This window comes from Diabrotica virgifera, chromosome 6, assembly GCF_917563875.1.
Source record: "Diabrotica virgifera virgifera chromosome 6, PGI_DIABVI_V3a".
Taxonomy (NCBI): Eukaryota; Metazoa; Arthropoda; class Insecta; order Coleoptera; family Chrysomelidae; genus Diabrotica; species Diabrotica virgifera.
Window position 1 is genome coordinate 38,136,798 of NC_065448.1, and position 27,091 is coordinate 38,163,888.

Genomic DNA, 27,091 nt, shown 5'->3' on the forward strand with positions numbered 1-27,091 from the left:
ATGGAGAAAACAATGGACACAGAACAAGAAACAACAAATACCCTACTGAAAGAAGTTTTGAATGAAATTAGACAAACGAGGGAAGAAAACAAGGTTTTTAGAGATGAAATACTAGAATTAAAGAAAGAAAACAATAAGGTAAAGACAGAACTCGAGGAAACAAAGAAAAAGCTAAATATTTTGGAAATTAGAGTAGAACGGTGTGAAAAAGAAATGAAGCAAAATAACCTAGTAATATCGGGTCTAAAAATAAATACGAATGATGAAGCTGCACTAAAAGAAAAAATGACAAACTTCATCAAACAGCACTTGGAAGAGAACACAAAAATTGAGAAAGCAGTTAAACTGGGAGACAGAACCTGTCTATTGAAAATGGAAAGTATAGAAGAAAAAAATAAGGTGATGAAGAAGAAAAGTAAATTGAGACATATCAAAGGGGAAAAGACTTTCATAAGCCAAGATATGACAGTCTTAGAAAGAAATATTCAGAAGGAAATAGGAGCAAAGTGTAAGGAATTAAGAGACATGGGGAGAAATGTTAAAAGGGACTACAATGGATTAACCGTGGATGGTAATGAAAAATGGAGATGGAGAAAAGCGTCACCATGAACACCACGATTTTTATGTTATTTTTGTCGGGGATCCCATAAACAAGATTCTGTTTCAAACACTTAAAAATTCGATTATTTTTTCATTACTCCACTTCATCTTCGTAGAAATGTATTTCACAAAACAAATTACTCTGCTGCACTTCAAGCTAGAACTTGTTGCGTATAATTAAAACAGCGCTAGTGTAGCCAAAACAACGCGATAAGTAACGGAGTAACTTCTTTGATGTGTCGAAAGAAACCGCCAGCTGAGCTATCGCCTAAGGGCGCATGCATAGTGAACGCTGGTTTCAGAAGTCAGCGTCGAGTCCGTGTGCAAATAATCCTTTGTATTTAAACAAGCCTGCCCAAAGTGTATATGCACGCTGTTATTACGATTATTCGCACAAGGACTCTGCTTTCTGACTCGGACGCGCTTTTACGTTTAGGCCCGGCGCAAATTGAACCTAACCGAGACACAACCTGTGACGGCGGGACGGGTGACCTATGCGTTTATTTTTCTAGCGGACTGCATATTGATCCCAACCGTTGGCTGTCGCTGTGGCAAATAGAGACGAGCAAAATCAGTGTGGATGTGTAACGGTTACTTTTGATACAGATTCTCAGTGGTAATGAATACAAATACTAATTACAAAATACTGATGTATGTGATCCTTGTACTTAATTGAGTAGGCGACTTTAAATTTGCGCCGGGGCTTAATGTGATTAATAATGGCAATAACAAATTAGGGCGCTAAGGCCCTAACTACACCTTTCGTTAATGTCAAATAATGCGATAATTAACGGCATTAGACGTTACTGTGGCCCCAGCATAACTGAAATAAAACCTTCCAAGATAAATTTGCATAATTGAAGATAAATTTTAAGGAAAACCATCTATTCTTGTTCTCATGATCATTTTTCAGTGCGTCACAGTTTTTCGATTTCTCTCTAATGCATTAAGTTTGATGAGACGGAAAAAGCGGTAGCTCCGTGATTAAACACAAAAATAATGCAGCATTACAATGGTTATATACATAAGATGTCTATTCCTAACCTACGTTTGATTCGTTGATATTTAGAATGCGCGTTTTTCTAGCCAATCAAATACACGTATTACGAACATTTGACGAAAACTTCGTCCATTTTGGCCATTTTTTTAGAAGTGTTAAAGAGCCAAGTTTTTTTTTTTTTTTTTATTTAAATTTATTTTGCAATCTGTTGAGTGTCAACAATAAACAAAAGTAATTACATTGACTAAGGACAAGAAAGATTTTACCCACTGGCAAAATCAAAGTACAATTTTTATAAAGTTCTGTACAAAATAATTACATTTCATAACTACTAACTCATTAGTTTAAAAGTTTACTCTAAATGGTAAGTCCAATGGTTTCAACCTCTTTAACCTACGCTGTTCTTGGGAATTGTCTAGGAGGTTAAGTGCAAACTGGTTTTCATGATCCTCCAACTTGGCAATGTAAGCAGCGCTACGTTTTGTGATGACTTCTTGTACCGTATCAGTTTTAAGGTCTCGATGAATAATTCTATTGTTGATGTACCAAGGTGCATTAGTGATGGTTCTGAGGGTTTTTGATTGGAAGCGTTGGATGATTTCGATGTTGGAGTGACTGGCTATTCCCCATAGTTCCAACCCATATGTCCAGATTGGCATAAGTATTGCCTTATAGAGCAGCAATTTATTATCCAGAGATAGTCTTGATGAACGGCCCATTAACCAATACATATTTCTGAATTGGAGACCTAGTTGCTTTCTCTTGGTCCAGATATGTTTCCTCCATGTGAGACTTCTGTCCAAATGAATACCAAGATATTTTACCTCGTTGGCTGATGGTAATTGGTGATTGTTTAAAGTTACAGGAGGACAAGTTCCTCTTCGTGTTGTAAATGTAACTTGAATAGATTTTCCTTCATTCACTTTAATTTTCCATTCCAAAAACCAAATTTGTACTCTGTCTAGATACGCTCGAAGGATATGCGAGGCATAAATAGGGTCTCTGTGTGAGGCTAGGATTGCAGTATCGTCGGCAAATGTTCCTAGCATCATTTCTTCTGTAAGTGGTCTCTCCTCTAGTGGTTCCTGAAGAGGTGGAGGTATATCTGCGGTAAACAAGAGATACAAGGTAGGTCCCAGCACGCTACCCTGTGGTACGCCAGCTTTGATAGAATAGAGTTTGGAAATTGCATCTTGGTATTTAATAAAGTAACACCTACCTGACAAATATGACTCAAGAAGAATGTAAAAGCTGTGCGGTAATGTCTTTTTTAGCTTGTATAGGAGGCCTTCATGCCATACCTTGTCAAATGCCTGCCTAACGTCAAGAAATGCCGCTGAACAGTACCTTTTGGCCTCAAAATCAGCATTTATATGTTTTACCACTCTGTGAACTTGTTGGATTGTTGAGTGATGGGATCGAAATCCAAACTGGTGGTCTGGAATTAGATTTTTGATCCAGGGTTCGAGTTTTTTTACTAATAGTTTTTCGAAAACTTTAGACGTGATTGGCAAGAGGCTGACTGGCCTGTACGATGTAGTTTCTTCTTGAGGTTTCCCCGGTTTTAGAATGGTTATTATCTGAGACACTTTCCATTGATCAGGAAAGTAACCTAAGTTTAATATGGCATTGAATATAAACGTTATAAGTTTTATGCATTTGATAGGTAATTCTTTCAATACTTTTCCACTGATCAAATCGTACCCTGGAGATTTTTTATCGTTTAAATTATTAATAGCCAAGATGACCTCGGACGACTTAAATTTCGGAATAGGCAAACTCATTTGATATGGACTTTGAAGAAATGAGAATACGTCTACTTCCACAGGTGAATTCACTTGATTGGGAGTAAATACTTCGGAAAAATACTCTGCAAAACAACTTGCTTTCTCTTGTGCACTACGAGCCCATTCTCTGTCCGATTTTCTAATTGGAGGTGACGGTTTCTGGGGTTGTTTCAGTTTTCTCGTGGCTTTCCATAGCGAATAATCGGTATCTTTAGTGGAATCTAAATTTTCCAAGTAGTACTGAAATGATTGGTTTTTGAGATCTTCGAAGAGCTTTTTTAATTCCCTTGATGCACTATTGAATCTACGCTTATCAGCAGGATCTCTGGTCTGTTGCCATCTTTTCCTCAGTCTTCTCTTTAGCAAAATTTTTTCTTTGACAACTTGTGGGCAGTCATTTATTATGCATTTATTTTGTATTGTTGGTGTTGCTTGCCAGGCAGCTGATTGGATATTTGTAGTTAGTTGTTCCACAGCAAGAAAAATGTCCTCTTTGGTTTTTAGTGGAATGTCTAGAGACACCTTGTTCTCCAGTATAGATCTGAATTTTGGCCAGTGTGTGCGTCTGTTATAAAGTGAGGGGGATATTTCTTTAATAAGTACCTGGGTTCCAACTGTGAATAGTATAGGCGAGTGATCAGAAGATAATTCGTAGCATGATGTAGCTTTTATATTAGACCTAGGGATGTTCTTAACTACAGCAAAATCGACCAAATCGGGGATTTTATTTCTGTCCGAGGGCCAGTATGTTGGTTCGCCGGTTGATGAATAATCCATATTATTTGACTCTATGATATTTAAGAGAACTCTACCTCTCGGAGTGATTAGTCTTGATCCCCACCTGGTATGTTTGGCATTATAGTCCCCTGCTGCTATGAAGCGGCTCCCAAGTGAATTGAAATAATCTTTAAATTGTTCGTTTGTGATAGAGTGTCGTGGGGGGCAATACAGCGCAGATACTGTAAGTGGTCCATCCCAGTCTTCAACCACAATATTGGTCGCTTGAATGTGATTTGTTTGGTACTCGCCAGCATTATGATGTTTTATTGTATTTCTAACTATAATAGCAGAGCCTCCATGTGCTGATCCATCTGGATAATTAGTAGTATATATAGTATAGTTTGGAATTTTAAGGTAACTTTTTTGTGTAAAGTGAGTTTCGGATACTAGCAGTATATCTATTGTATGAAGGTGTAGAAAGTATTTGATTTCCTGTGTATGTTGTGATAAGCCATTGGCGTTCCATGAAGCTAGTTTTAGAAACGCCTCCATCTTAGGGTTTTTTAGCAATGAGAGCGGTTAAGAGGTTTAACATTGTGCTCATTTGTTCTACCAATTGTTTGATCATATTTTTAAGTTCGAGCATGTCAGTGGATTGTTGAAGACTGGGAGCTGTATTTGATGGTATTTGATTACCAGCGGTTGCTACCTGAGCATAGGTTACATTCGGGACTACCAAGTGTTGGTTTGATTGGACAGGCTGACTTGTTGGTTTGCTTCTCAGTTGTGGAAATGCTCTTTTTTGCAGCTCTTTGTGGACTAAGCACCCACGATAGTTTGCTGGGTGATTTCCTTCACACAGCACGCATTTCACCTGGTTGTTTCTTTCTTTGTAAGAGCACTGATCAGATCTGTGGTTACCCGCGCATTTAACACATCTTGGAGAAAGGTAGCAAAAATTTTTGGTGTGGCCGTAGCGTTGGCATTTTATGCACTGAGGTACTACACGCTTTTTATGTGGAGGTTCAAAAATTACTTTATAGTTCAACAATGAATCGATCTCATATATATCTTTGTTATTCTCGGCTTGTTTTAGTTCAACGTAGAACAGTGGTAATGGCTTTTTTGTACCTGATTGACGATTACGGTTATTATTCAGGTCAGTATTTTGTGTACCTGTCATTTTGAAATTTCGAATTCGACTTCCCTTGTGTTTCACAACTTTTTTGTGCATTATTTTGTGTTTTGGTTTAGAATTTAGTTCGTTAAAAGTTAGTTTTATATTTTGGTTTAGAAATTCGTTAGAAGTTAGTTTATACTCCAAGGTCATTATGCAAGAAAAATATCAATAGTAAGGAGACGTAACTCATGGCTGAAGAACCTTAGGAACTGGTTTGGATGTAATAACAATGAATTATTTAGAGCCGCGGTTTCAGAAATAAAGATCGCTCTGATGATTACCAACTTTTTAAGCGGAGACAGCACCTAGAGAAGAAGATAAAAACACAGTGTATGGATAGTTTTATGTCATTTTTTAATGTTTCCATATTTATAAATTTAATTAACAATATTGTTTACTTTTTAATTTTATTCCCCTTTATAAAAAATACCTACATGTTAACATATTGTGTAAAAATCAAATCTACTAAATTACTAATTAGTTTAATTCCACAAGCGTTTCATCTAAAGTACGATTCTGGCACCTGTCAGTTTAAAGAAAATGTATGTATCTAACCTTTAAATACCCGCGCATTAAGTTATAACATAACTACACGCGTGGCGTACTTTATACACCACAGGAGAATACACTTAAAAACATCGGTTTTGTTTATTTTTTTAAATAAACCTAGTTGCTTATTATAAACCTTATTCGGCATCAACGAATGCTTGAATTTCCTTCTCCGAAAGTCAATTGGGATTTCTAACTGGAATCTGATCCCACGAAAAATAAAATTACTAGTGAAAAAATTTTTGAAATGTGATTTTTTACATGAAAAAAAGTATTGTTTATAAAGAAAAACATATTTTGTGCAATAATGACTAAAAAACAGTTGAAAGATGTACTTACATTACTACAATCGTGGCGTATTATGTACACCACCGGAAACAACAAATAATAAACTGGTAACTACGATTTTCTCAGAACGCCGATTATAACGAAACTAAAACCAAATGTAAAGTACATTCCAGTGATAGAGAAACAAAGTCAAAAATTAAATTTTTTGATATACTTGCAGTAATATTCTTATATCTGGCGTACAAAATACGCCAGCGCGTGTAGTTAAAGGTCAAGTGTGTAATAAATTTTATTTATTTATATTTATTCATTTATGCACACTTAAATGTTTTTTCAAAGCATTTGCTGTAATAAACTGCTTACAACACATTCCACACTTGTGAGGTTTTTTTCCAGTGTGAACTCTCAAATGTGTTTTCAAAACACCTGATTGATTAAATTGCTTTAAACAAATTTCACACTTGTAAGGTTTTTCTCCTGTGTGCACTCTTAAATGTCTTTTTAAATTACTTTGCTGCGAAAACCGCTGAAAACAAATTTCACACTTGTAAGGTTTTTCTCCAATGTGCACTCTCAAATGTTTTTTCAAATCACCTGCTTGAATAAATTGCTTTAAACAAATTTCACACTTGTAAGGTTTTTCTCCAGTGTGCCTTCTCAAATGTACTTTTAAATTACCTGCTTCGCTAAATTGTTTAAAACAAATTTCACAATTGTGAGGTTTTTCTCCGGTATGACCTTTCATGTGACCAGTTAATTGAGCTTTTTGAGCGAACTGTTTTAAACAAATCTCACATTGATAAGGTTTTTCTCCAGTGTGCACTCTCAAATGCATTTTCATAACACTTGATTGAATAAATTGCTTTAAACAAATTTCACACCTGTAAGGCTTTTTTCCAGTGTGCAATTTTAAATGTTTTTTCAAGTCACATACTTGAATAAATTGCTTAAAACAAATTTCGCACTTGTAAGGTTTTTCTTCAGTGTGTCTTCTCAAATGTCTTTTTAAATTACATGCTTCACTAAACTGCTTAAAACAAATTTCACACTTGTGAGGTTTTTCTCCAGTGTGCACTCTCAAATGTATTTTTAAAGTACCTGCTTGACTAAATTGTTTAAAACAAATTTCACACTTGTAAGGTTTTTCTCCGGTATGACGTTTCATGTGACCAGTTAACTGAGCTTTTTGAGCGAACTGTTTTAAACAAATCACACATTGATAAGGTTTTTCTTCAGTGTGCATTCTCAAATGTCTTTTTAAAGTACCTGCTTGACTAAACTGCTTCAAACAAATTTCACACTTGTGAGGTTTTTCTCCAGTGTGCGCCCTCCAATGTACTTTCAAATCACTTGCCGTAATAAACTGCCTAAAACAAATTTCACACATGTGAGGTTTTTCTCCAGTGTGCACTCTCAAATGTCTTTTTAAAGTACCTGCTTCACTAAATTGCTTAAAACAAATTTCGCACTTGTAATGTTTTTCTCCAGTGTGTCTTCTCAAATGTCTTTTTAAATTACATGCTTCACTAAATTGTTTAAAACAAATTTCACACTTGTAAGGTTTTTCTCCAATGTGCACTCTCAAATGTTTTTTCAAATCACCTGCTTGAATAAATTGCTTTAAACAAATTTCACACTTGTAAGGTTTTTCTCCAGTGTGCACTCTCAAATGTACTTTTAAATTACATGCTTCACTAAATTGTTTAAAACAAATTTCACACTTGTAAGGTTTTTCTCCAGTCCCAACTTTCATATTTTTATTTGATGTTTCTCCTTCCGCATGTTGATTCAGTTCAGAATGTTCAGTTAGTGTCTCCACAACTTCGATCTTGTTCTCTTGAAGACAACCTAAAAATCAAACTGACTATAATAAAATCATTTAGGTTCAAGAGAAAATGAATGTAAAAACAAAGAAATGTAATAGTCCCCAGTACACCGTCCTTTTTTGAAAATGATTACAAGTCTTAATAATGGTTTTAACTGCTTCATCTGGGCGAGTCTACTACTTTCGGAAAATTTTCAGAGTGGAGGTAGGACGTGTTTCCGCCCGCACACTATTTAAACTTGTAGCTCTACCGCGGTTATGTTTTGTTATCGCAAAACTATAATTTTTAATTTTAATCAAAAGATTATACGTTAAAATAATATTAGATTATTTTTGTCGGACGAAAAATAGGGAGCGATCCTCGAGTCCGATGCCCACAGTTTTGATATTACAAAACTCTCAATTTTCAAGTACTTATAATTAATTACAAAGAATTGTCGATCTCTTGTCCGACAAATTTACAGCCTCGTTACTTTAGTCTTTAGTCCGACAACGTAAATATGCATGCCCCGCTCACTCAATGAAAAAAATGGTTCCATATTATATATAGCGATCTTCCAAAATTATAGATGGTGCTGGAATACGGCACCATTTTAGTCTATAGAGAGTTCATTTTACCCCACCCTCTTATCTATGTAAATATGATAATTCTGGCAGGTTATGTTTCGCGATTACAAAAGTAATAATTTTTTAACTTACACATAAAACATGTTTATTAAAAAACTAAAGGCCGCGTCTCACCATCAAATAATTTGATCAAACAGTTTGAGCAAACTTGACGTACTTGAGGAAGTACGTCAAAGTGACGTCACAATTGCAGTCTTTTTCAAATTCTAAAAATCTGTGCTCTCACTATCAGTCTAGTTTGATCAAATTTTTTGTATTAAGTTGTCTAACTTGTTTGTACCTTATTTAAAATTAAAATTTTTCATTATTATCCACAACGAACACTCAGGATGTGACGTCACTAACTGTCACTTTCAGTTTGCTCAAACCAGTTTGATCAAATTATTTGATGGTGGGACGCGGTCTTAAGTGTCCGACAAAAAGCAATGATGCAAAATTATAAAAAAAGGAAAAACATTTATTTTCCCTTATTTTAAATTTGGTACCCTAGCGCGCGCAACAAACCGAGCCGAAGAAGTGCTTATAGACAAGACGAAAACGGCGGGGTCGTTGGAGAAAATATTCCCATGATTTTTTTGCATAATCACATTCGTGAGACACCCCAGAATAAGGTTCAAGAAGTCGCCCACGCGAAAAGTGGTCCAATTTTTTTTAATCAAATTGTAAAAGTCAATATTTTCGACCCGGAGATTTTTTTTAGATTTTTCGGACCATTCCGGACAGAAAAGGTCTCTTTAATTTTTCCCTAAAGTTGATCGTGTTCGAGTTATAAGCAATTTAAAATTTGAAAAACGCGAAAATGGCCATTTTTAAGACTTAATAACTCGGTTAAAAATGATTATTATGAAAGTCAGAAAGTGACTAAATCAAATTTAAAGACCCCCTTCATGATCCTGAAGAAATTTGTGTCATTAATTTATTACTAAGCTGTTATTTTTAATTATCAATAATGAGTGGTAAGATCGTATTGACGCGGCTGTAAATGTAAGTGCGAGTGAGATGTTCCAGTGGACTGCCTGAATTGCATCTCTTTCGCACTCATCATGAACGGCCGCCTAACACGTGCATGGCGCTCATTATTTTTACTTAAAAATAACATCTTAGTAACCAAATAATGACAAAAATTTCTTCAGGATCTTGTAGGGGGGGCTTTAAACTTTGATTTAGTTACTTTCTGACTTTCATAGTAATACCTTTTAACCGAGTTATTAAGCCTTGAAAATCGCAATTTTTCGTTTTTTTTTCAATTTTAAAATGATTTTACGTCGAAAACGATTAACTTTAGAGAAAAATTATAAGAGACCTTTTTTATGCAGAATGGTCCAAAAAAACCTAAAAAAAAGTTTGTTCCGGCCAAAAATATTGATTTTTGCAATTTGATTAAAAAAAAATTTGGCCCATTTTTCGCGTGGACGACTTCATGAGTCTTATTCTGGGATGTCTCACGAATGTGATTATGCAAAAAAATCTTATGGGAATACTTTCTCCAAAGAACCCGCCGTTTTCGCCTTGTCTATAGACAAAAGGAAGAAAGAGTATAGATAACTCTCATTAATAAACCTTCGCAAAGTGACTTATTTTTAATCAAATAATTATACAATTTATTAGTAATTATTTATGCATACCATATTGCACATATCTTTTGAACGGTTATACTTATGTAAGCTTTGTGAATGTTTGGTATTACATTAGGTACGGAAAGCAGCCAGCAGCTTGTTTCCAAGTGACGCACTTATTCAATGAATTTGATATTTGTCACTCTGTTTTAATTTAGCTATTGTCAGATAGATAAAATAATTTGTTAGATTTTTGGAAGCATAAACTTTTAACTGTTGATTCTCTATTTTTAGGTTTGTATAATTTGTTAGCACATAATTTTGTAATTAATAATAAACTCTATTTTTAGACAATCAACTTTTGTTTTGATGCACCAAGGAACATTATAAATCAACAATTGTCACGTTTGTGCAAGAAATACGTGAGTATACAATCAATATTTAAATATAACTGGAGAATAAATCCGTTTATTAGTTAATTATTAATTGCTATGGAGAGACTAAGATTTGAATTTGAACTTGTTGCAGCAGAAGATCAAAAATCCAATATAGTAGCAGTTAAATCAATAACAAATGAACAAAAAGAAACATTTTACATTCCAAATCATCTATGGCCAATAAAATATCACACACAACTTGCCAATCTACCTGAATATAAAAGAGTTTCAACAACACTAAAAAAACGTGGTCAAAAACGAAATGTATGGTTTAATTTAAGAGGATCGGAACGTATTTTCGGCTGCAATGCTATTCAAATGGGGATTCATTTTTTTCAAATCCTGAGAAAACTAATAAGTCTTTTGGAAAAATTTAAACGCAGAATGAAAGATTACGTTATTAGCGAGGGCCGAAAGTCCCTGAGAACTTCTACAATGTTTATTTTAATAAGTTACAGGGGTGAAAAAACTAAGAGAAAATTTAGTGTGATTTTTAAATTCAAATATCTCATTCAAAATAAACTTTTTATTTATTCTAAGGGACTTTCAGCCCTCGGTAATAATTTAGTCTTTCATTCTGCGTTTAAATTTTTCAAAAATATTTATTGGTTTTTTCAGGATTTGAAAAAAATGAACACAATGCCGTGGTAATATTTTCCAAATCTGTCTTTGTCTTACAACGCACTCAACCGAATATAATATTGTCAGCATAGGGCTTTTCATCGATTGTCATTTGTTTCGAGCTTCTGTCATGTGTCACATAATATTAATATATCTACGCCATACGTCTTTGGTTTCTATCATTGTTATTACCAATAACGTATGACGTAGATATATTAATATTATGTGACACATGACAGAAGCTCGAAACAAATGACTGGGAATGAAAAGCCCTATATATTGTCAGTCAGACACTGACAATCAGTGACAATTTTAAATATTTGACATTGCATCGGGAATATTTTGAGAAATTGATTAAATATTATTGATATATAGTGTATTTGATAAATAATTGATTTAAGACGTGAACTTAATAAAAAGTTATTTATTGTGTATTATTTGTGAAAGATCCAAGCAGAGAATACATCAGATATATCCTGTGATCCAAGTATTTTGTTGTTAGAGATGTTCAAAATTGTAAGCGTTCCAAAATAACAACATCCCTAATAGCACAAGGACGTCCAATGGACGTCCATTGGACGTCCTTCACGGACTTTAGGGACGTCCTTTGGACGTCCGTTTTCGTCCGAGGAACGTCCTTTATACGTCCTATTTTGGTCCAAATGTCGCGCTACCGAACGTCCATTGGACGTCCATCTAAGGTCCGAGGGGACGTATATTGGAACTTAATCGGACGCAAATTGGACCTTAATCGGACGTCCTAGGGGACGTAAATTGGACCTTAATCGGACGTAAATTGGACCTTAATCGGACATAAATTGGACCTTAATCGGACGTCCTAGGGGACGTAAATTGGACCTTAATCGGACGTAAATTGGACCTTAATCGGACCTAAATTGGACCTTAATCGGACATAAATTGGACCTTAATAGGACGTAAATTTGACCTTAATCGGACGTAAATTGGACCTTAATCGGACGTAAATTAGACCTTAATCGGACGTAAATTGGACCTTAATCGGACGTAAATTGGACTTTAATCGGACGTAAATGGGACCTTAAGCGGACGTAAATTGTACCTTAATCGGACGTAAATTGGACCTTAATCGGACGTCCTAGGGGACGTGAATTGGACCTTAATCGGACGTCCTAGGGGACGTGAATTGGACCTTAACAGGACGTCCAATTTTGGTCCAAAGGCCAAGTTGTTAAACGTCCAATGGAGGTCCACCTAACGTCGGAGGGGACGTTCGGTGGACGTCATTTGGGCATTCATAGGATGTCCCAGTTTGGTCCAATGTCTTGCTGCTGAACATCCATCTAACGTCCTGGAAGGTCATTCGGTGGACGTCTAGCGACGATATTTAGACCTGTGGAGAATGTATTGTGGGAAATAAAAAATATATTTTTTAAGGAACTTATATTTCATCTTATATCAAATTACAATTATTGGATATTACAGTATTTACATTAAATTACAATACACTTCTCCAAGAAATTAACGCACCACCTTAAATATGGGGTATATTTGATGTCTCGTATTTCCTAAACCTGTTGTCCCATCTAAGTGATGTTTTTATAATATTATAGCCTAGGCTATAGGTTACCTCCTTAAGCTTGTCATGCTGTAATATATGTATATTATATCATATCGCTCTCTATAGTAATGTGATATAATATATATTACAGTATAGCTCCCTGTGCATGACAAGCATAAGGAGGTAACATATTCTAGGGCCTAGGCTAGAATATTATAAAAAAAATCACCTAGATGCAACAACAGGTTTAGGAAATTCGAGACATCAAAAATGCCCAATTTTTAAGGTGGTGCGTAATGGGCTGTATATACAGGGTGTAACAAAAATACAGGTCATAAATTAAATCACATTATTCTGGGACCAAAAATAGTTCAAATGAACCTAACTTACCTTGTACAAATATGCACATAAAAAGTTACAGCCCTTTGAAATTACAAAATAAAAATGGATTTTTTCGATTATATCGAAAACTATTAGCGATTTTTTATTGAAAATGGACATGTGACATGTGGCATTATTATGGCAGGAATATCTTAAAGAAAAATTATGGTGAAATTTGTGCACCCCATAAAAATTTTATGGGGGTTTTGATCCCTTAAATCCTCCCAAACTTTTGTGTATGTTCCAATTCAATTTTATTATTGTGGTACCATTAGTTAAATTCAATATTTTTGTTTCTTAGTATTTTTCAGATAAGGCAGTTTTTATCGAGTTGCGACTTCTTTTTTAATATGTCCACGTAAAAATTTTATGGGGGTTTTGTTCCTTTAAACCCCCCAAATGTTGTATGTTCCAATTAAACTATTACTGAGGTACCATTAGTTAAACAGAGTGTTTTCAAAACTTTTTTGCCTCTTTGTATTTTTTCGATAAGGCACGTTTTATCGAGTCTGGCTTCTTTTTTAATATGGTTCAAAATATACCTAAAAATGTAAAGCATAAATAAGTTTGCATATTATTACCAAGTCTCCATAATCGTACTTAACCATATACAAATATGTGGTGGATTTGACAAATATTCACAATATTTCGATAAAAATTGACTTTTCGAAAAAGCAATAAGAGGCAAAAAAGTTTTTAAAACGTTGTTTAAATGGTAGGTACTACAATAATAATTAAATTGAAACGTGCACAAAAGCACATTGTTTTCGATACATTGGAAAAAATCACTTTTCATTTTGTAACTTCAAATGAGTGATAAAGGCACAGAGACTTAGATCACGAGGTCACATTGAAAGGATGCCAAAAACGAGGACTCCGAAAAGGGTACTAAACTACACTATAGCTTCAAGAAAGAGAAGAGGAAGACCGGAAAATAGATGGAAGCAAGAGGTCGAAAAAGATTTGGAAAGAATGGTGTTACAGGGTCAGAAAAGAAAAATGAATAAGAGGAAGGAATGGAGAAAAATCACATATCAAGCCAGAGAAGATCTCAGTACATAAAGAAACGTGAAAATGAAGAAAAAACAAACTTTTCAAGCCATGGGCCTCTAAGGCCCTTGGTGCTATTAATATATAACTTCAAAGGGCTGTAACTTTTCTTTTGTGCACATTTGTACTAAGGTAAGTTAGGTCCAATCAAACTATTTTTGGTCCCAGGATATGTGATTAAATTTATGACCTGTATTTTTGTTACACCCTGTATATATATAAAGGTTATATTTGGTTCTTGGGACATCAAAGTATATTTTTTAGACATTCCCTGGATATAGTCACTGATGTGACATACCTCCGATTTGTTTTTTCATGAGTTTTGTAAGAGAGACTAAAAACTTTTTTATGGTTACCTCCTGTTTTCATATATTTTTTGACATGTTTTGTAGTAAATTCAACTATCTATTTACTACAAGACATGTCAAAATTTACATGTGAAAGCAGGAGATGATCCTAAAAATGGTTTTTCGTCTCCTACAAAATTCATGAAAAATCAGATAGGAGAATTTGTACATTACAATTCTCTGATGTTTGGGAAAAAGGGCTTAAGTCAGAAATGCACATCGATAATGTTTTGATGATTTCTGGACCAGAAAAATCGGCTCTTTTTATTGGTACATACAGTTTACGTCTACAACAGTTTTTTGCTGGTCCAGAAATCATCAAAACATTAGCAATGTGCAATTCTGACTTACGCCCTTTTTGCCAAACATAAAAAAAGCAATCTGGTCATAACTGACCAATGAGCAATTTTAATTTAACCTAAATTACTAATGTTTCTTAAAATGAAGAGCTTACCCGATAGCGTCTCTTATCTAATCTAACAAGATCATGCACTATTCTAACATACACAGCCACATCACGCACTATGCTCTGCTTTTCACTATCACCTATCACTCAAACTAGTTCAAAAGGCTTTGTCCTCTTCAATCTTCTAGTTTGCCCAGTAGTATCGAGGAGGATTTCCTCAATATTCTTGTACTTATTTAAGTTGTTTGTCGGGATTCCTGCTATCTTCTTGATGATTATATCCAGGTTCCATTCCTAGGTATTAATATTTGTTTATAAAGTAATAACTTATTATGCATGGACAATGTTGTTTCTTCCAATTAGCCAATACACTTTTTATATCTTTATTTTGGTTATATCTGGTTTTTTGTAGACCACTTTCAGCTGATTCTAAAAAAAATTAAAATGAACGGTAATTTTTCTATTCTTTACAATTAAAAATCAAAATATTTACAGGTAATACATGCATAAATGATTCGTTTCATAAAGAAAATTGAAAACGGATTTTATAATACTTACATAATTGTTTAAGAGATCCAGCCATAGCCAAAACTAGCATACTAAACAGTACAGTTGAGTACAGCAAAAAAAGCCACTAATTTCCATTTTTCACCCCCTTATCGATGCATTTTTTTCCAATCAAAATTTTTACTAAATTTTTAGGTTATCTTATGATGAAAATGAAATAATTGATGACTTGATGACCAATGACCACGCGACGCTACATAGATACTCGCGCGGCAAATTTGAAAATGAACGCAAATTGAATAGTAAATGGCCTCTCTTTAGAGTATGGAAAATTTTACCCCTCCAGGAGGACATTGTACTCTTTTCATAGAATATCTTGTGGTAACTTTCCAGCCATAATTTAATCAGATGTTCACGGAATAGAACTTTGATAGTAGAATTCCTGGAATGTTTTGTTGTTAGGGGAAACTTTTATTTTATTTATTCTTGAATATTTCCTGTTGTTAAACATTGTAACCAATAATTTACAAATAAGATTTTCATTACATTACATGAAATCAAAACATGTTTTGGATATTAAACTATATAGTTTTATAATTGTAATAATTTAATATACAATTTTGAATTAAGATTTAATCTTTCGATCTAATCGATTTAAACTACAGTAAAACTTGTGTTACCGGCCCCCTGCCAACACCGGCCACCTGTACTAACGGCCAGTTTAAAAATTCCCCACACTAATTACAGTAAAACCTGTCAGTAACGGCCGCTAAAAATGAAAAAGCTATTGGCCGATATAGAAAGGTGACCGGTATTGCCAGTTTTTGTAGTCTAGATATAATTGGTTTGGGGAATTTTTAAACTGGCCGTTAGTACAGGTGGCCAGTAACACAGGTTGTACTGTATATCTAGGCTACAAAAACTGGCAATAACGACCACTTTTCTATATCGGCCAATAGTTCTTTCATTTTAGTGGCCGTTAGTGACAGGTTTGACTGTATTTCATTAACGTAAAGTTAACGCAAGTTAATATTTTATTGAATTATTTTGCTATTTGATCTCGTAATTGGTATAATGTGTCCAATATAAGCGTTCATAAAACGTCCGTATTTCGTCCAGTATGGACGTCCAAAGTCGGACGTCCAAAGGACGTCCATATTTATTCCGTCCGAAGGACGTCCATATTTATTCCTTCCGAAGGACGTCCAACATGGGACGTCCGTTTATAGTCCATGGACGTTAGGACCAAAAATGGACCTATTTTGGACGTCCAAATGACGTCGTGTGCTATTAGGGAATTGTCCGTATTTCGTCCAGTATATATACGTCCATATTTGTTCCATCCGAAGGACGTCCAACGTCGGACGTCCATTTTTATTCCGTCCGAAGAATGTCCAACGTCGGACGTCCAAAGGACGTCCATATTTATTCCTTCCGAAGGACGTCCAACGTCGGACGTCCATATTTATTCCTTCCGAAGGACGTCCAACGTCGGACGTCCAAAGGACGTCCATTTTTATTCCGTCCGAAGGACGTCCAACGTCGGACGTCCATATTTATTCCTTCCGAAGGACGTCCCACGTCGGACGTCCAAAGGACGTCCATTTTTATTCCGTCCGAAGGACGTCCAACGTCGGACGTCCAAAGGACGTCCATATTTATTCCTTCCGAAGGACGTCCAACGTCGGACGTCCAAAGGACGTCCATTTTTATTCCGTCCGAAGGACGTCCAACGTCGGACGTCCAAAGGACGTCCATATTTATTCCTTCCGAAGGACGTCCAACATGGGACGTCCAAAGGACGTCCATTTATAGTCCATGGACGTTAGGACCAAAAATGGACCTATTTTGGACGTCCATTGGACGTCGTGTGCTATTAGGGATATTATTAAAAAATCACTTTAACACTTTTCCTCTTTTCTCGATTGATTATTAGTTTTTGTTGTACAAATAAATTATTACAATCACTGAAAACATAGTTAGTGAAAAAATTATGACATTTATTAACTGAATTAATAATTTGCAATTATAAAAATAACAGTTATCCAAGAACATTCAAAAGCCATCTCTTTAAATTAATTATGACATTTTCAAGTAGAATGACATTCTAGTAATGTTTACATATCCACACCAGTGTGAATTTTACTACACGTAATTTGCCGTGTAAAGACAGAAAAAGTAGGGATACACGTAAAATATTTGCGAATTATGTACCCATAGCCTTAAATCAAAGTACTTTAAACATTTACAAAAATGAGAGTGGAAATATGGCAATAGAAGATTATCTTTTAGAAGAAGTTCAACAATACACATCTCCACACACTTCTATGAAGATTTAATACAGATTTTGGAAAAATTGTCCAAAAATAAAGAAGAAAATCAAATGCAAACAAATCCAAATATAAATAAAATTTCTGAAAAGTTCATAGTTGATAGATTTAATGGTAATAATGTTAATGTAAATCAGTGGCTATCAACATATGAGAGTGAATGTAACCGATTTAATATTACAAAAGATGTTGAAAAAATTGAAATTTTAAGATTGTTTTTAGAAAATACTGCTAAAGACTGGTATACCTCAATGCTGATAAAAAATACACTAGATTCACAATGGAGAATTTGGAGAGAAAATTTCTTAAAAACCTTTGCAGATAAAGGATGGTATCCAGTGACACATGCTATAAATTACAAATTTTTGACTGGTTCACTGTTAGACTATGTCTTAAAGAAAGAATGTCTACTACTAGAAACTAACAAAAATATAGATACCATAACTTTAATAAATCTAATTGCAGTAGGATTACCAAAATTTGTAAGAGAGAAAATAGATAGACAAAATTTAAACAATACACAAGACTTATTTAATGAATTACGAAGATACGAAAAAATACTCAATAAGAAGAGATAAATGATGTTAAAAAAACTACAAAACCAGTAACTAAGAAAAATTTTAAAACCCCATGCAAAATTTGTGAAGAAAAAGGTAAGAGTAACCGCTATCACCCAGAAAATATATGCTGGTACAAATCAGAAACAATTAAAAATATGTCCACAAATTCAATTTTAGAAGTTGAATTAAACACAGAAGACCAAAAAAACTAAGTTTCCCACCATTAATCAAAATTGATGTATTGCTGAATAACAAACTGAATGTTACAGGAATTTATGATCCTGGATCAAATGTTACAGTAATAAACTCCAAATTATTACAAGTAAAAAATCAAGAAAAAGATGAACAAAGCGGTACATTAAAGTCGATTAATGGTAGGGGAAAAACTAATGGCTTAGTAACATTAAAAGCAAAAATTTTAGATGCAGAAAATAATATAAATGCATTTATTTTAGAAAGTAAGGAATTTGATAGTGATCTCATATTGGGATTAGATACAATAAAAAAATTTAGATTGACCCTTATGGGAATCTCATCAACATACAAAAATTAAAAGATATCGCAGAAATAGAAGAAGACATAGGCAAACCATCTCAAGAATATGAAGTGAATTTCAATGAAGGAATAGACACTAATCAATTTGCAATTAATACAGAGCACTTAGAATCAGGTCAAAAAGAAATAATAAATGTCCTAGTGAATGAATGTGAACAAATATTTGCTAAGAACAAATTTGATGTAGGCAAAGTAAATAATTATGAAGCCTTCATTGAGCTACAAACAGAAAAATATTGCTATAAAAGGCCATACAGATGTTCAATAGAAGATAGAATGGAGATAGAAAAACAGATTGCAGAATTATTAAAGCATAATTTGATTGAAGAATCATACAGTCCTTTTGCAGCACCAGTCACTTTGGCATTAAAAAGAGATGAAGGAAAAATAAATCGACTATGTATCGACTTTAGAGACCTTAATAAGATAGTAGTTCCTCAATGTCAACCTTTTCCTTTAATAGAAGACTTAATGATTAAGACTATAGATTGCAAATATTTTACAACTCTAGATGTAAACTCTGCTTTTTGGTCCATACCTCTAAGAATTCAAGATAGACCAAAAACAGGATTCGTAACTCAAGAAGGTCATTATCGAAGGACATTATCCCATTTGGCCTTAAGACTTCCCCAGCAATGTTTCAAAGTATCCTAGGAAATATTATTAAGGCTATGGGTACATAATTCGCAAATATTTTACGTGTATCCCTACTTTTTCTGTCTTTACACGGTAAATTACGTGTAGTAAAATTCACACTGGTATGGATATGTAAACATTACTAGAATGACATTCTACTTGAAAATGTCATCATTAATTTAAAGAGATGGGTTTTGAATGTTCTTGGATAACTGTTATTTTTATAATTGCAAATTATTAATTCAGTTAATAAATGTGATAATTTTTTCACTAACTATGTATTCAGTGATTGTAATAATTTATTTGTACAACAAAGACTAATACTCATCGAAAAAAGAGGAAAAGTGTTAAAGTGATTTTTAATAATATATTGTTATGGAACGCTTACAATTTTGAACATCTTTAACAACAAAATACTTGGATCACAGAATATATTATCCTGATGTATTCTCTGCTTGGATCTTCCACAAATAATACACAATAAATAACTTTTTATTAAGTTCACGTCTTAAATCAATTATTTATCAAATGCACTATCAATAATATTTAATCAATAACTCAACATATTCCCGATACAATGTCAAATATTTAAAATTGTCCCTGATTGTCAGTGTCTGACTGACAATATTATATTCGGCTGAGTGCGCTGTAAGACAAAGATAGATTTGGAAAATATTACCACGGCATTGTGTTTATTTTTTTCGAATCCTGAAAAAACCAATAAATATTTCTGAAAAATTTAAACGCAGAATGAAAGACTAAATTATTACCGAGGGCCGAAAGTCCCTTAGAATAAATAAAAAGTTTATTTTGAATGATATATTTGAAATTAAAAATCACACTAAATTTTCTCTTAGTTTTTCACCCCTGTAACTTATTAAAATAAACATTATAGAAGTTCTCAGGGACTTTCGGCCCTCGCTAATAACGTAATCTTTCATTCTGCGTTTAAATTTTTCAAAAATACTTATTAGTTTTCTCAGGATTCGAAAAAAATAAATCCCCATTTGAATAGCATTGCAGCCGAAAATACGTACCGATCCTCTTAAGAAATATGATTTATCTGGAAATGCAGTAAATTATATTGATGACATATTAATTTTTTCAAAAACATTTACTGAACATATAACACACATTAGAAAATTGCTGGATGCTATACAAAAAGAAGGACTTAGACTGAAATTTACGAAGTGTAGATTTGCATCTAAGTCGGTTAGATATTTGGGTCATTTAATAGAAGATAATACAATAACACCTCTTAAGGATAACTTGAAAGCAATAAGTGAATTTCCCACTCCACAAAATAGAAAACATATACGACAATTTTTAGGAAAAGTCAATTTTCACGGTAAATATATCCCAAATTCTACAATAGTGCTTGAACCTCTGCATAACTTATTGCGTAAAGATACAAAATTTGATTGGTCCAATGAGTGCCAAATAGCCTTTGACATAATAAACAATCTCTTATGTTCAAGGCCAATTCTTGCAATTTTTAATCCAAAATTACCCATATTTATTTATACTGATGCAAGTATAAATGGTTTAGGAGCTGTTCTACAACAAACACAATTAAATGGAGATCAAAAGCCTGTAGCATACTTTTCAAAGAAATTAAACCAATATCAAAAAAAGAGAAAAGCTATTTTTTGGAAACTTTGGCTATAAAAGAAAGTATAAAATTTTGGCAACATTGGTTGCTTGGAAACTTCTTCACTGTATACACAGATCATAAACCACTGGAAAAGCTTAATATTAAAAACAGAACAGATGATGAATTAGGAGATATGATTCACTATTTATCCCAATATAATTTTAAAATAGAGTACAAAGCAGGAAAAACAAATACAGAAGCAGATTGTCTGAGTAGAAATCCAGTTTTTGAGGATCATGAAAATAATGAAGATATCCTAAAGACAGTCAATCTTATTAGTCTAAAATGTATAAAAAGTGATCAAGCACAAAACCAACAAATAAAAGAAAAAAAATAATTTTATTATGGAAAACGATATTTACTACAAGAATGATAAAAGAAAAAGAAAAAAGATAGTATTAAGTGAACAATACAGTAAACTTGTTTTAAAGAAAATTCATGAAACTTATTGTCACATAGGAATAAATCAAATGAAAACAATGTTTAAACCTTTTTATATTGCACCAAATGATACTGAAAATATAAAGGTAATATGTAAAAACTGTGAAGTTTGCATAAAAAATAAAACGAGATTAAACAAGAAATATGGTTTAATGTCACAACTAGGTCCTGCTGAGAAACCGTTTCAAATAATGTCTTTGGATACGATTGGTGGTTTTGGTGGCTGCAGATCGACAAAGAAATACCTACACCTATTAGTAGATCACTTTACAAGATTTGCATTTATCCTCTGTTCAAAAGGTCAAACTGCTCAAGAACTCATAAAGCTGATAGAAAAGGTTTCTGCAGAAAATTAAATAGAGACAATACTTACAGATCAATACCCAGCTCAAAATTCGAATGATTTTAAAAACTATCTTGAACAGACGAACATTCAACTGATTTTCACAGCAGTAGATGCACCATTCTCAAATGGTTTAAACGAAAGATTGAACCAGACATTAGTAAATAAAATACGATGTAAATTAAATGAAGAGAAAAAAATGGCATGGTCTAAAATAGCACAAGAATGTACAGATAAATATAACGAGACAAATCACACACAGTTACAGGATTTTCACCAAAATATCTTTTAAGTGGTGAATCTACTGACTTGTTACCACCTGAGTTAAAAGAGAAAAGGGAAGAAATAAAAAATTTAGAACAAGATCGAAAAATAGCAGCACAGAGATCAACAAGGTATCATCAGTATAACAAATCTGTATTTGATAAGAAGAGAATACAATATGAATTCAAAGAAGGAGATCTAGTTTATGTAGCCAATGGTAATAAACTAAACAGAAAAAAAAATGGATGAAGTCCGAATTGGTCCATTCGAAATAATGGAGAAAGTGTCTGATTCAGTTTATAAAATCAACACAGGACATGGAAAGAGATCGATTGGTTTGTATCACATCACAAAGCTCATTCCTATGTCTAGTGATATACCATAATTTGCACTACATAGTGAAAATTATATCTTGTGGAGGGAAGATGTAAGCTTTGTGAATGTTTGGTATTACATTAATTACGGAACGCAGCCAGCAGCTTGTTTCCAAGTGACGCACTTATTCAATGAATTTGATATTTGTCATTCTGTTTTAATTTAGCTATTGTCAGATAGATAAAATAATTTGTTAGATTTTTGGAAGCATAAACTTTTAATTGTTGATTCTCTATTTTTAGGTTTGTATAATTTGGTAGCACATAATTTTGTAATTAATAATAAACTCTATTTTTAGACAATCAACTTTTGTTTTGATGCACCAAGGAACATTATACTTATAATGGTGAAATTTGGAGAGAAGAAATAAACGGACGTAGGCTTCTCAACTAGTCATAACAGGAGACGTAATAGTCACAGATGACATTACAAGGACACTTTGACCGATAATTGTAAATGGGACGTTAGGTCAAATGATATCTCGTTTGAAAAATGTTAAATATACCTATTCAATTAACACTAATTTTGTTTGGGTTTAAGTTAATTTTAATGAATAAATGAAATAAATATAAAATTGTAGTTTGGCATTAAATAAATAATGATTCAAACGTCCTCCTATGGTTATTTGTCAAAACAGTCGACGTTGACGTAAAAACAATTAGAGAATAGACCATTTGAAGACTTTGACGTTTATGGCGCCTCCCAATAAGTGTATTCGCAGAGACAATCGGGGACTAGCCGACGATAAGTGGAGCATGCCAGGACTAAGCCCCGGCGCAAATTGAACCTAAGCCAGACACAACCTGCGTCGGCGGACTTCGTAGACCGTTCTGCGCATCCTACTATCAGTTCATGCGTTCGCAGGTCGAGCTTGGGAAGGCCTGTCGTTAGCGTACAGTTTTCTGGGCCTTGGGACAGGTGACTCACCGCCAGATGTGTTATTTTTACGTGTTTTTGTTTGCGAGATGGAAGTATCTGAAATTAATAAGCAGCGATATATTTACACTATCTGTATGAATAACATTTTATTCCTCTGTTGTATCAATCAGCACTACTCTACAAGTTTTCGTTTATTCGTTTTAATATTTTATTGCAATAGTAGGGAATATAATATATCTGATTAAAACAGTGAATTTATTACATGTTAATTATTTTTAATTTCTTGTGGCCTATCTAATGTAGGTTTAGCCAATAAATCAAAGTTATGCGCTTAAAAGAGCATATTATTTGAAAAATAAGGAGTGCCATAATGTGTCATAATTATAATCTCCTTTATACAGGTTTTAAAAACATTGTTTAGTATGTATTTCTTAAATCCACACAATCATTGGAAAATTATTCATGGTATTTAAAAATATCTGTTAATGACACTGTTATCGACAAAGTCGATCAATTTCAAACTTGTCATCATATTAGACTTTTGTTTATCGTTAAAAATTAAATGATGGTTGTGAATTGTATTTGTTATTTAATATTTTAGAAAAATACATAATCAGCAAAAATCTTATTCAAAACATGCGAACCGTTTTTGCAATCACAATCAATGCCAGTGTTTAACTTATGCTTAAGCACATAAACCCACATATTCCCACATAACAATTTCATGTTCTTAGTAGATTCATAGAACATACTTTTCAGAAAAAGTATATACTGAGAATGTGCGTAATTACCATTGCGAATGTGCAGAGCAGATACTGAGTATATACTACATTACAGTACTTAAACGTTCTATGTATATACTTAGAATGTACTACCGCACTTCTTTTCAGTATATACCAAGAATGTTCTTTTTAGAACATTCCAAGGACGTGCTATAAACCTTCTATGTGTATACTTAGAACATACTACCGCACATCTTTTTAGTTTATACCAAGAAGGTACTTTTTAGAATATTCCAAGGAAGTGCTATAAACCTTCTATTTATATACTAAGAACGTACTACCGCACATCTTTGTATGGGAAGAATATTATATTTTTAAGAATATTCTAAGAAAGTGCTATCAAGTGCTATATTGCTTAGAAGTATGTTTTCAGCATCACCTAATCTCATCTTAGGTTCTACTGGTTCTACCAAATATCTATTTACATATTTTAATTGCAAATGAGAATGTAGTTAGTACCTACATTCTACAATATTACTTAAAAAGTAAGTACATATTTATAAATTTTAGTTATTTATATAAATCATTATATAATATTTAGCTAAACTAAACTATGCATAATAAGTAACTAAAATTTATATAATACTTATATGTACTTACCTATTTAAGTAATATTGAGTTATCAAAATAGATTATATGTATTTTGAAGCACCGCAAACAAAATAAACAGATTATGTATGTTCTTTAGTCCTAGTCCTACTACTACATCATTCGCCTTCATCCTTAACACTGCATCTGCATAGATCCATAGATGATACAAATAATGAAATAATGCCTGTTTTCTTTTTCATATTTTACGGTTTTTTCCTATCCCTGATCCATTCAGGTAATAAGAATAGAAATGGTCAGAATATGATGGGGGGGGAGGGGGGGGGGGGTTATGAATGTATTGTGGAATAACAAAATCGGTGTTGCCAAACGGAGAGAAATTTCCCTTTTTGCGGGAATTTTCAACATAAAAGGTGATAAAGGGAAAAAGTTAACTCAAAAGGGAATTATTGTTCCAGTCCAAATTGTAAAATATTAAGAAAAAATCAAAATATTTGAAAATAATTCAACATATCTTCTCAGATTTTGTAAACAGGAGGGAAGTTTTTTTTATAAAAGTGGGAATTTTTAAGGTAAGTTGACGGAAAAAGCTTACTCGACGGTTGGCAACGCCAAAGCCTCTGGTTGCTTTGGTTGTGCAGTTTGGCACGTTTTGGTTCTGCGAATGGCCTATTGAATTGAATGTACCTAAATTCAAATTCCAAGGATGTAAAAATACTAATGATTCATGATAAACTCGAAATGGTAAAGTCATTTCAATTATGAAAACGAATTTTTAATAGTATCTATGTAAACGTTAATACAATTAATGTTTAAACTTTTTTACCCTACAACAATTTTGAAATGAAATTCGTCCAATACTACCTACATACATAAATTTTATTAATTATGTATTCTAAAAAATAACGAAGTTGATAATCTATAAGGCTAATATTATACTTCCTATACATACAAATTATTTTTAAGATATTTTAAAAGTATCTACTTATAAGTATGTGTTAAGAATGTACTTATAAGTATGTGTTAAGAATATTCGATAAAGGTATATTCTAAGAATAAACCTTTACGAATATTCCGAGATCCTACGTACACGAATATACTTAGTATATTCGGTACGAGAATATACTCTGAAGTATATGCAAAGAACATGAAATTTAGAATGTTTTTTAAGGTAGATGCTATGCTTGTACTACACATATACTAAAAAGAATATACTCCGACGAATGTTGGTAGTATATGCTTAGAACATGATGCGAACATCATTGTTATGTGGGTTGTTATTATAAAGGTATGTAGAAATAAAATACTCAGTGTAAGATATCTTTTTATGCACCTGCTTATGATCAAATTCGATGTTTTCGAAAGTCATACCGCTACGACTACTAGGGACGTGTAAGATATTTTTAAAACGTTACTAGTTACAAGTATGGAACTACCGATTTTAAGTTGCCTACTCAATTCAGTAAATACAAGGATCAGATACATCAGTATTTTGTAATCAATACCACTCAGAACCGGTATCAAAAGTAACCGTTACATGTCCGCACTGATTTTGCGAACCGTTTTTGCAATCACAATCAATGCATTGTTAAACTTATGCTTGTCATTATAAAGGTATGTAGAAATAAAATACTCAGTGTAAGATATCTTTTTATGCACCCGCTTATGATCAAATTCGATGTTTTCGAAAGTCATACCGCTACGACTACTAGGGACGTGTAAGATGTTTTTAAAACGTTACTAGTTACAACCCTAATAGCACAAGGACGTCCAATGGACGTCCATTGGACGTCCTTCACGTACTTTAGGGACGTCCATTGGACGTCCGTTTTCGTCCGAGGAACGTCCTTTATACGTCCTATTTTGGTCCAAATGTCGCGCTACCGAACGTCCATTGGACGTCCATCTAAGGTCCGAGGGGACGTATATTGGACCTTAATCGGACGTAAATTGGACCTTAATCGGACGTCCTAGGGGACGTAAATTGGACCTTAATCGGACGTAAATTGTACCTTAACCGGACGTAAATTGGACCTTAATCGGACGTAAATTGGACCTCAATCGGACGTAAATTGGACCTTAATCGGACGTAAATTGGACCTTAATCGGACGTAAATTGGACCTTAATCGGACGTAAATTGGACTTTAATCGGACTTAAATTAGACCTTAATCGGACGTAAATTGGACCTTAATCGGACGTAAATTGGACCTTAATCGGACGTAACTTGGACCTTAATCGGACGTAAATTGGACCTTAATCGGACGTAAGTTGGACCTTAATCGGACGTAAATTGGACCTTAATC

General features: G+C 33.5%; 2 protein-coding genes and 1 long non-coding RNA gene across 3 annotated transcripts in view; 2 read left to right on the plus strand and 1 right to left on the minus strand.

The window, feature by feature from the left end:
• LOC114333788 (uncharacterized) lies at positions 1-609 on the plus strand. The gene has a single exon (XM_050652896.1). It carries the CDS (start codon positions 1-3, stop codon positions 607-609), a length of 609 nt encoding a protein of 202 aa, XP_050508853.1.
• A 4,863-nt stretch (positions 610-5,472) lies between these two features.
• The window catches only part of LOC126886869 (zinc finger protein 271-like), a 73,841-nt gene continuing 52,222 nt past the window's right edge, over positions 5,473-27,091 (minus strand). The window contains exon 2 of the mRNA XM_050653991.1: positions 5,473-7,972. Coding sequence (XP_050509948.1) covers positions 6,432-7,972 — 1,541 coding nt within the window. The 3' untranslated portion in view covers positions 5,473-6,431. The remainder of the gene's footprint in view (positions 7,973-27,091) is intronic.
• Positions 10,290-23,310, plus strand: LOC126886872 (uncharacterized). Its single transcript, XR_007698800.1, has 3 exons — positions 10,290-10,426; positions 10,483-10,554; positions 22,875-23,310. It is a non-coding gene; the product is annotated as an uncharacterized LOC126886872 (long non-coding RNA).

Excerpts from the sequence above, each read along its gene's own strand:
- LOC114333788 (XM_050652896.1), top strand. The coding sequence starts at position 1 with ATGGAGAAAACAATGGACACAGAACAAGAAACAACAAATACCCTACTG.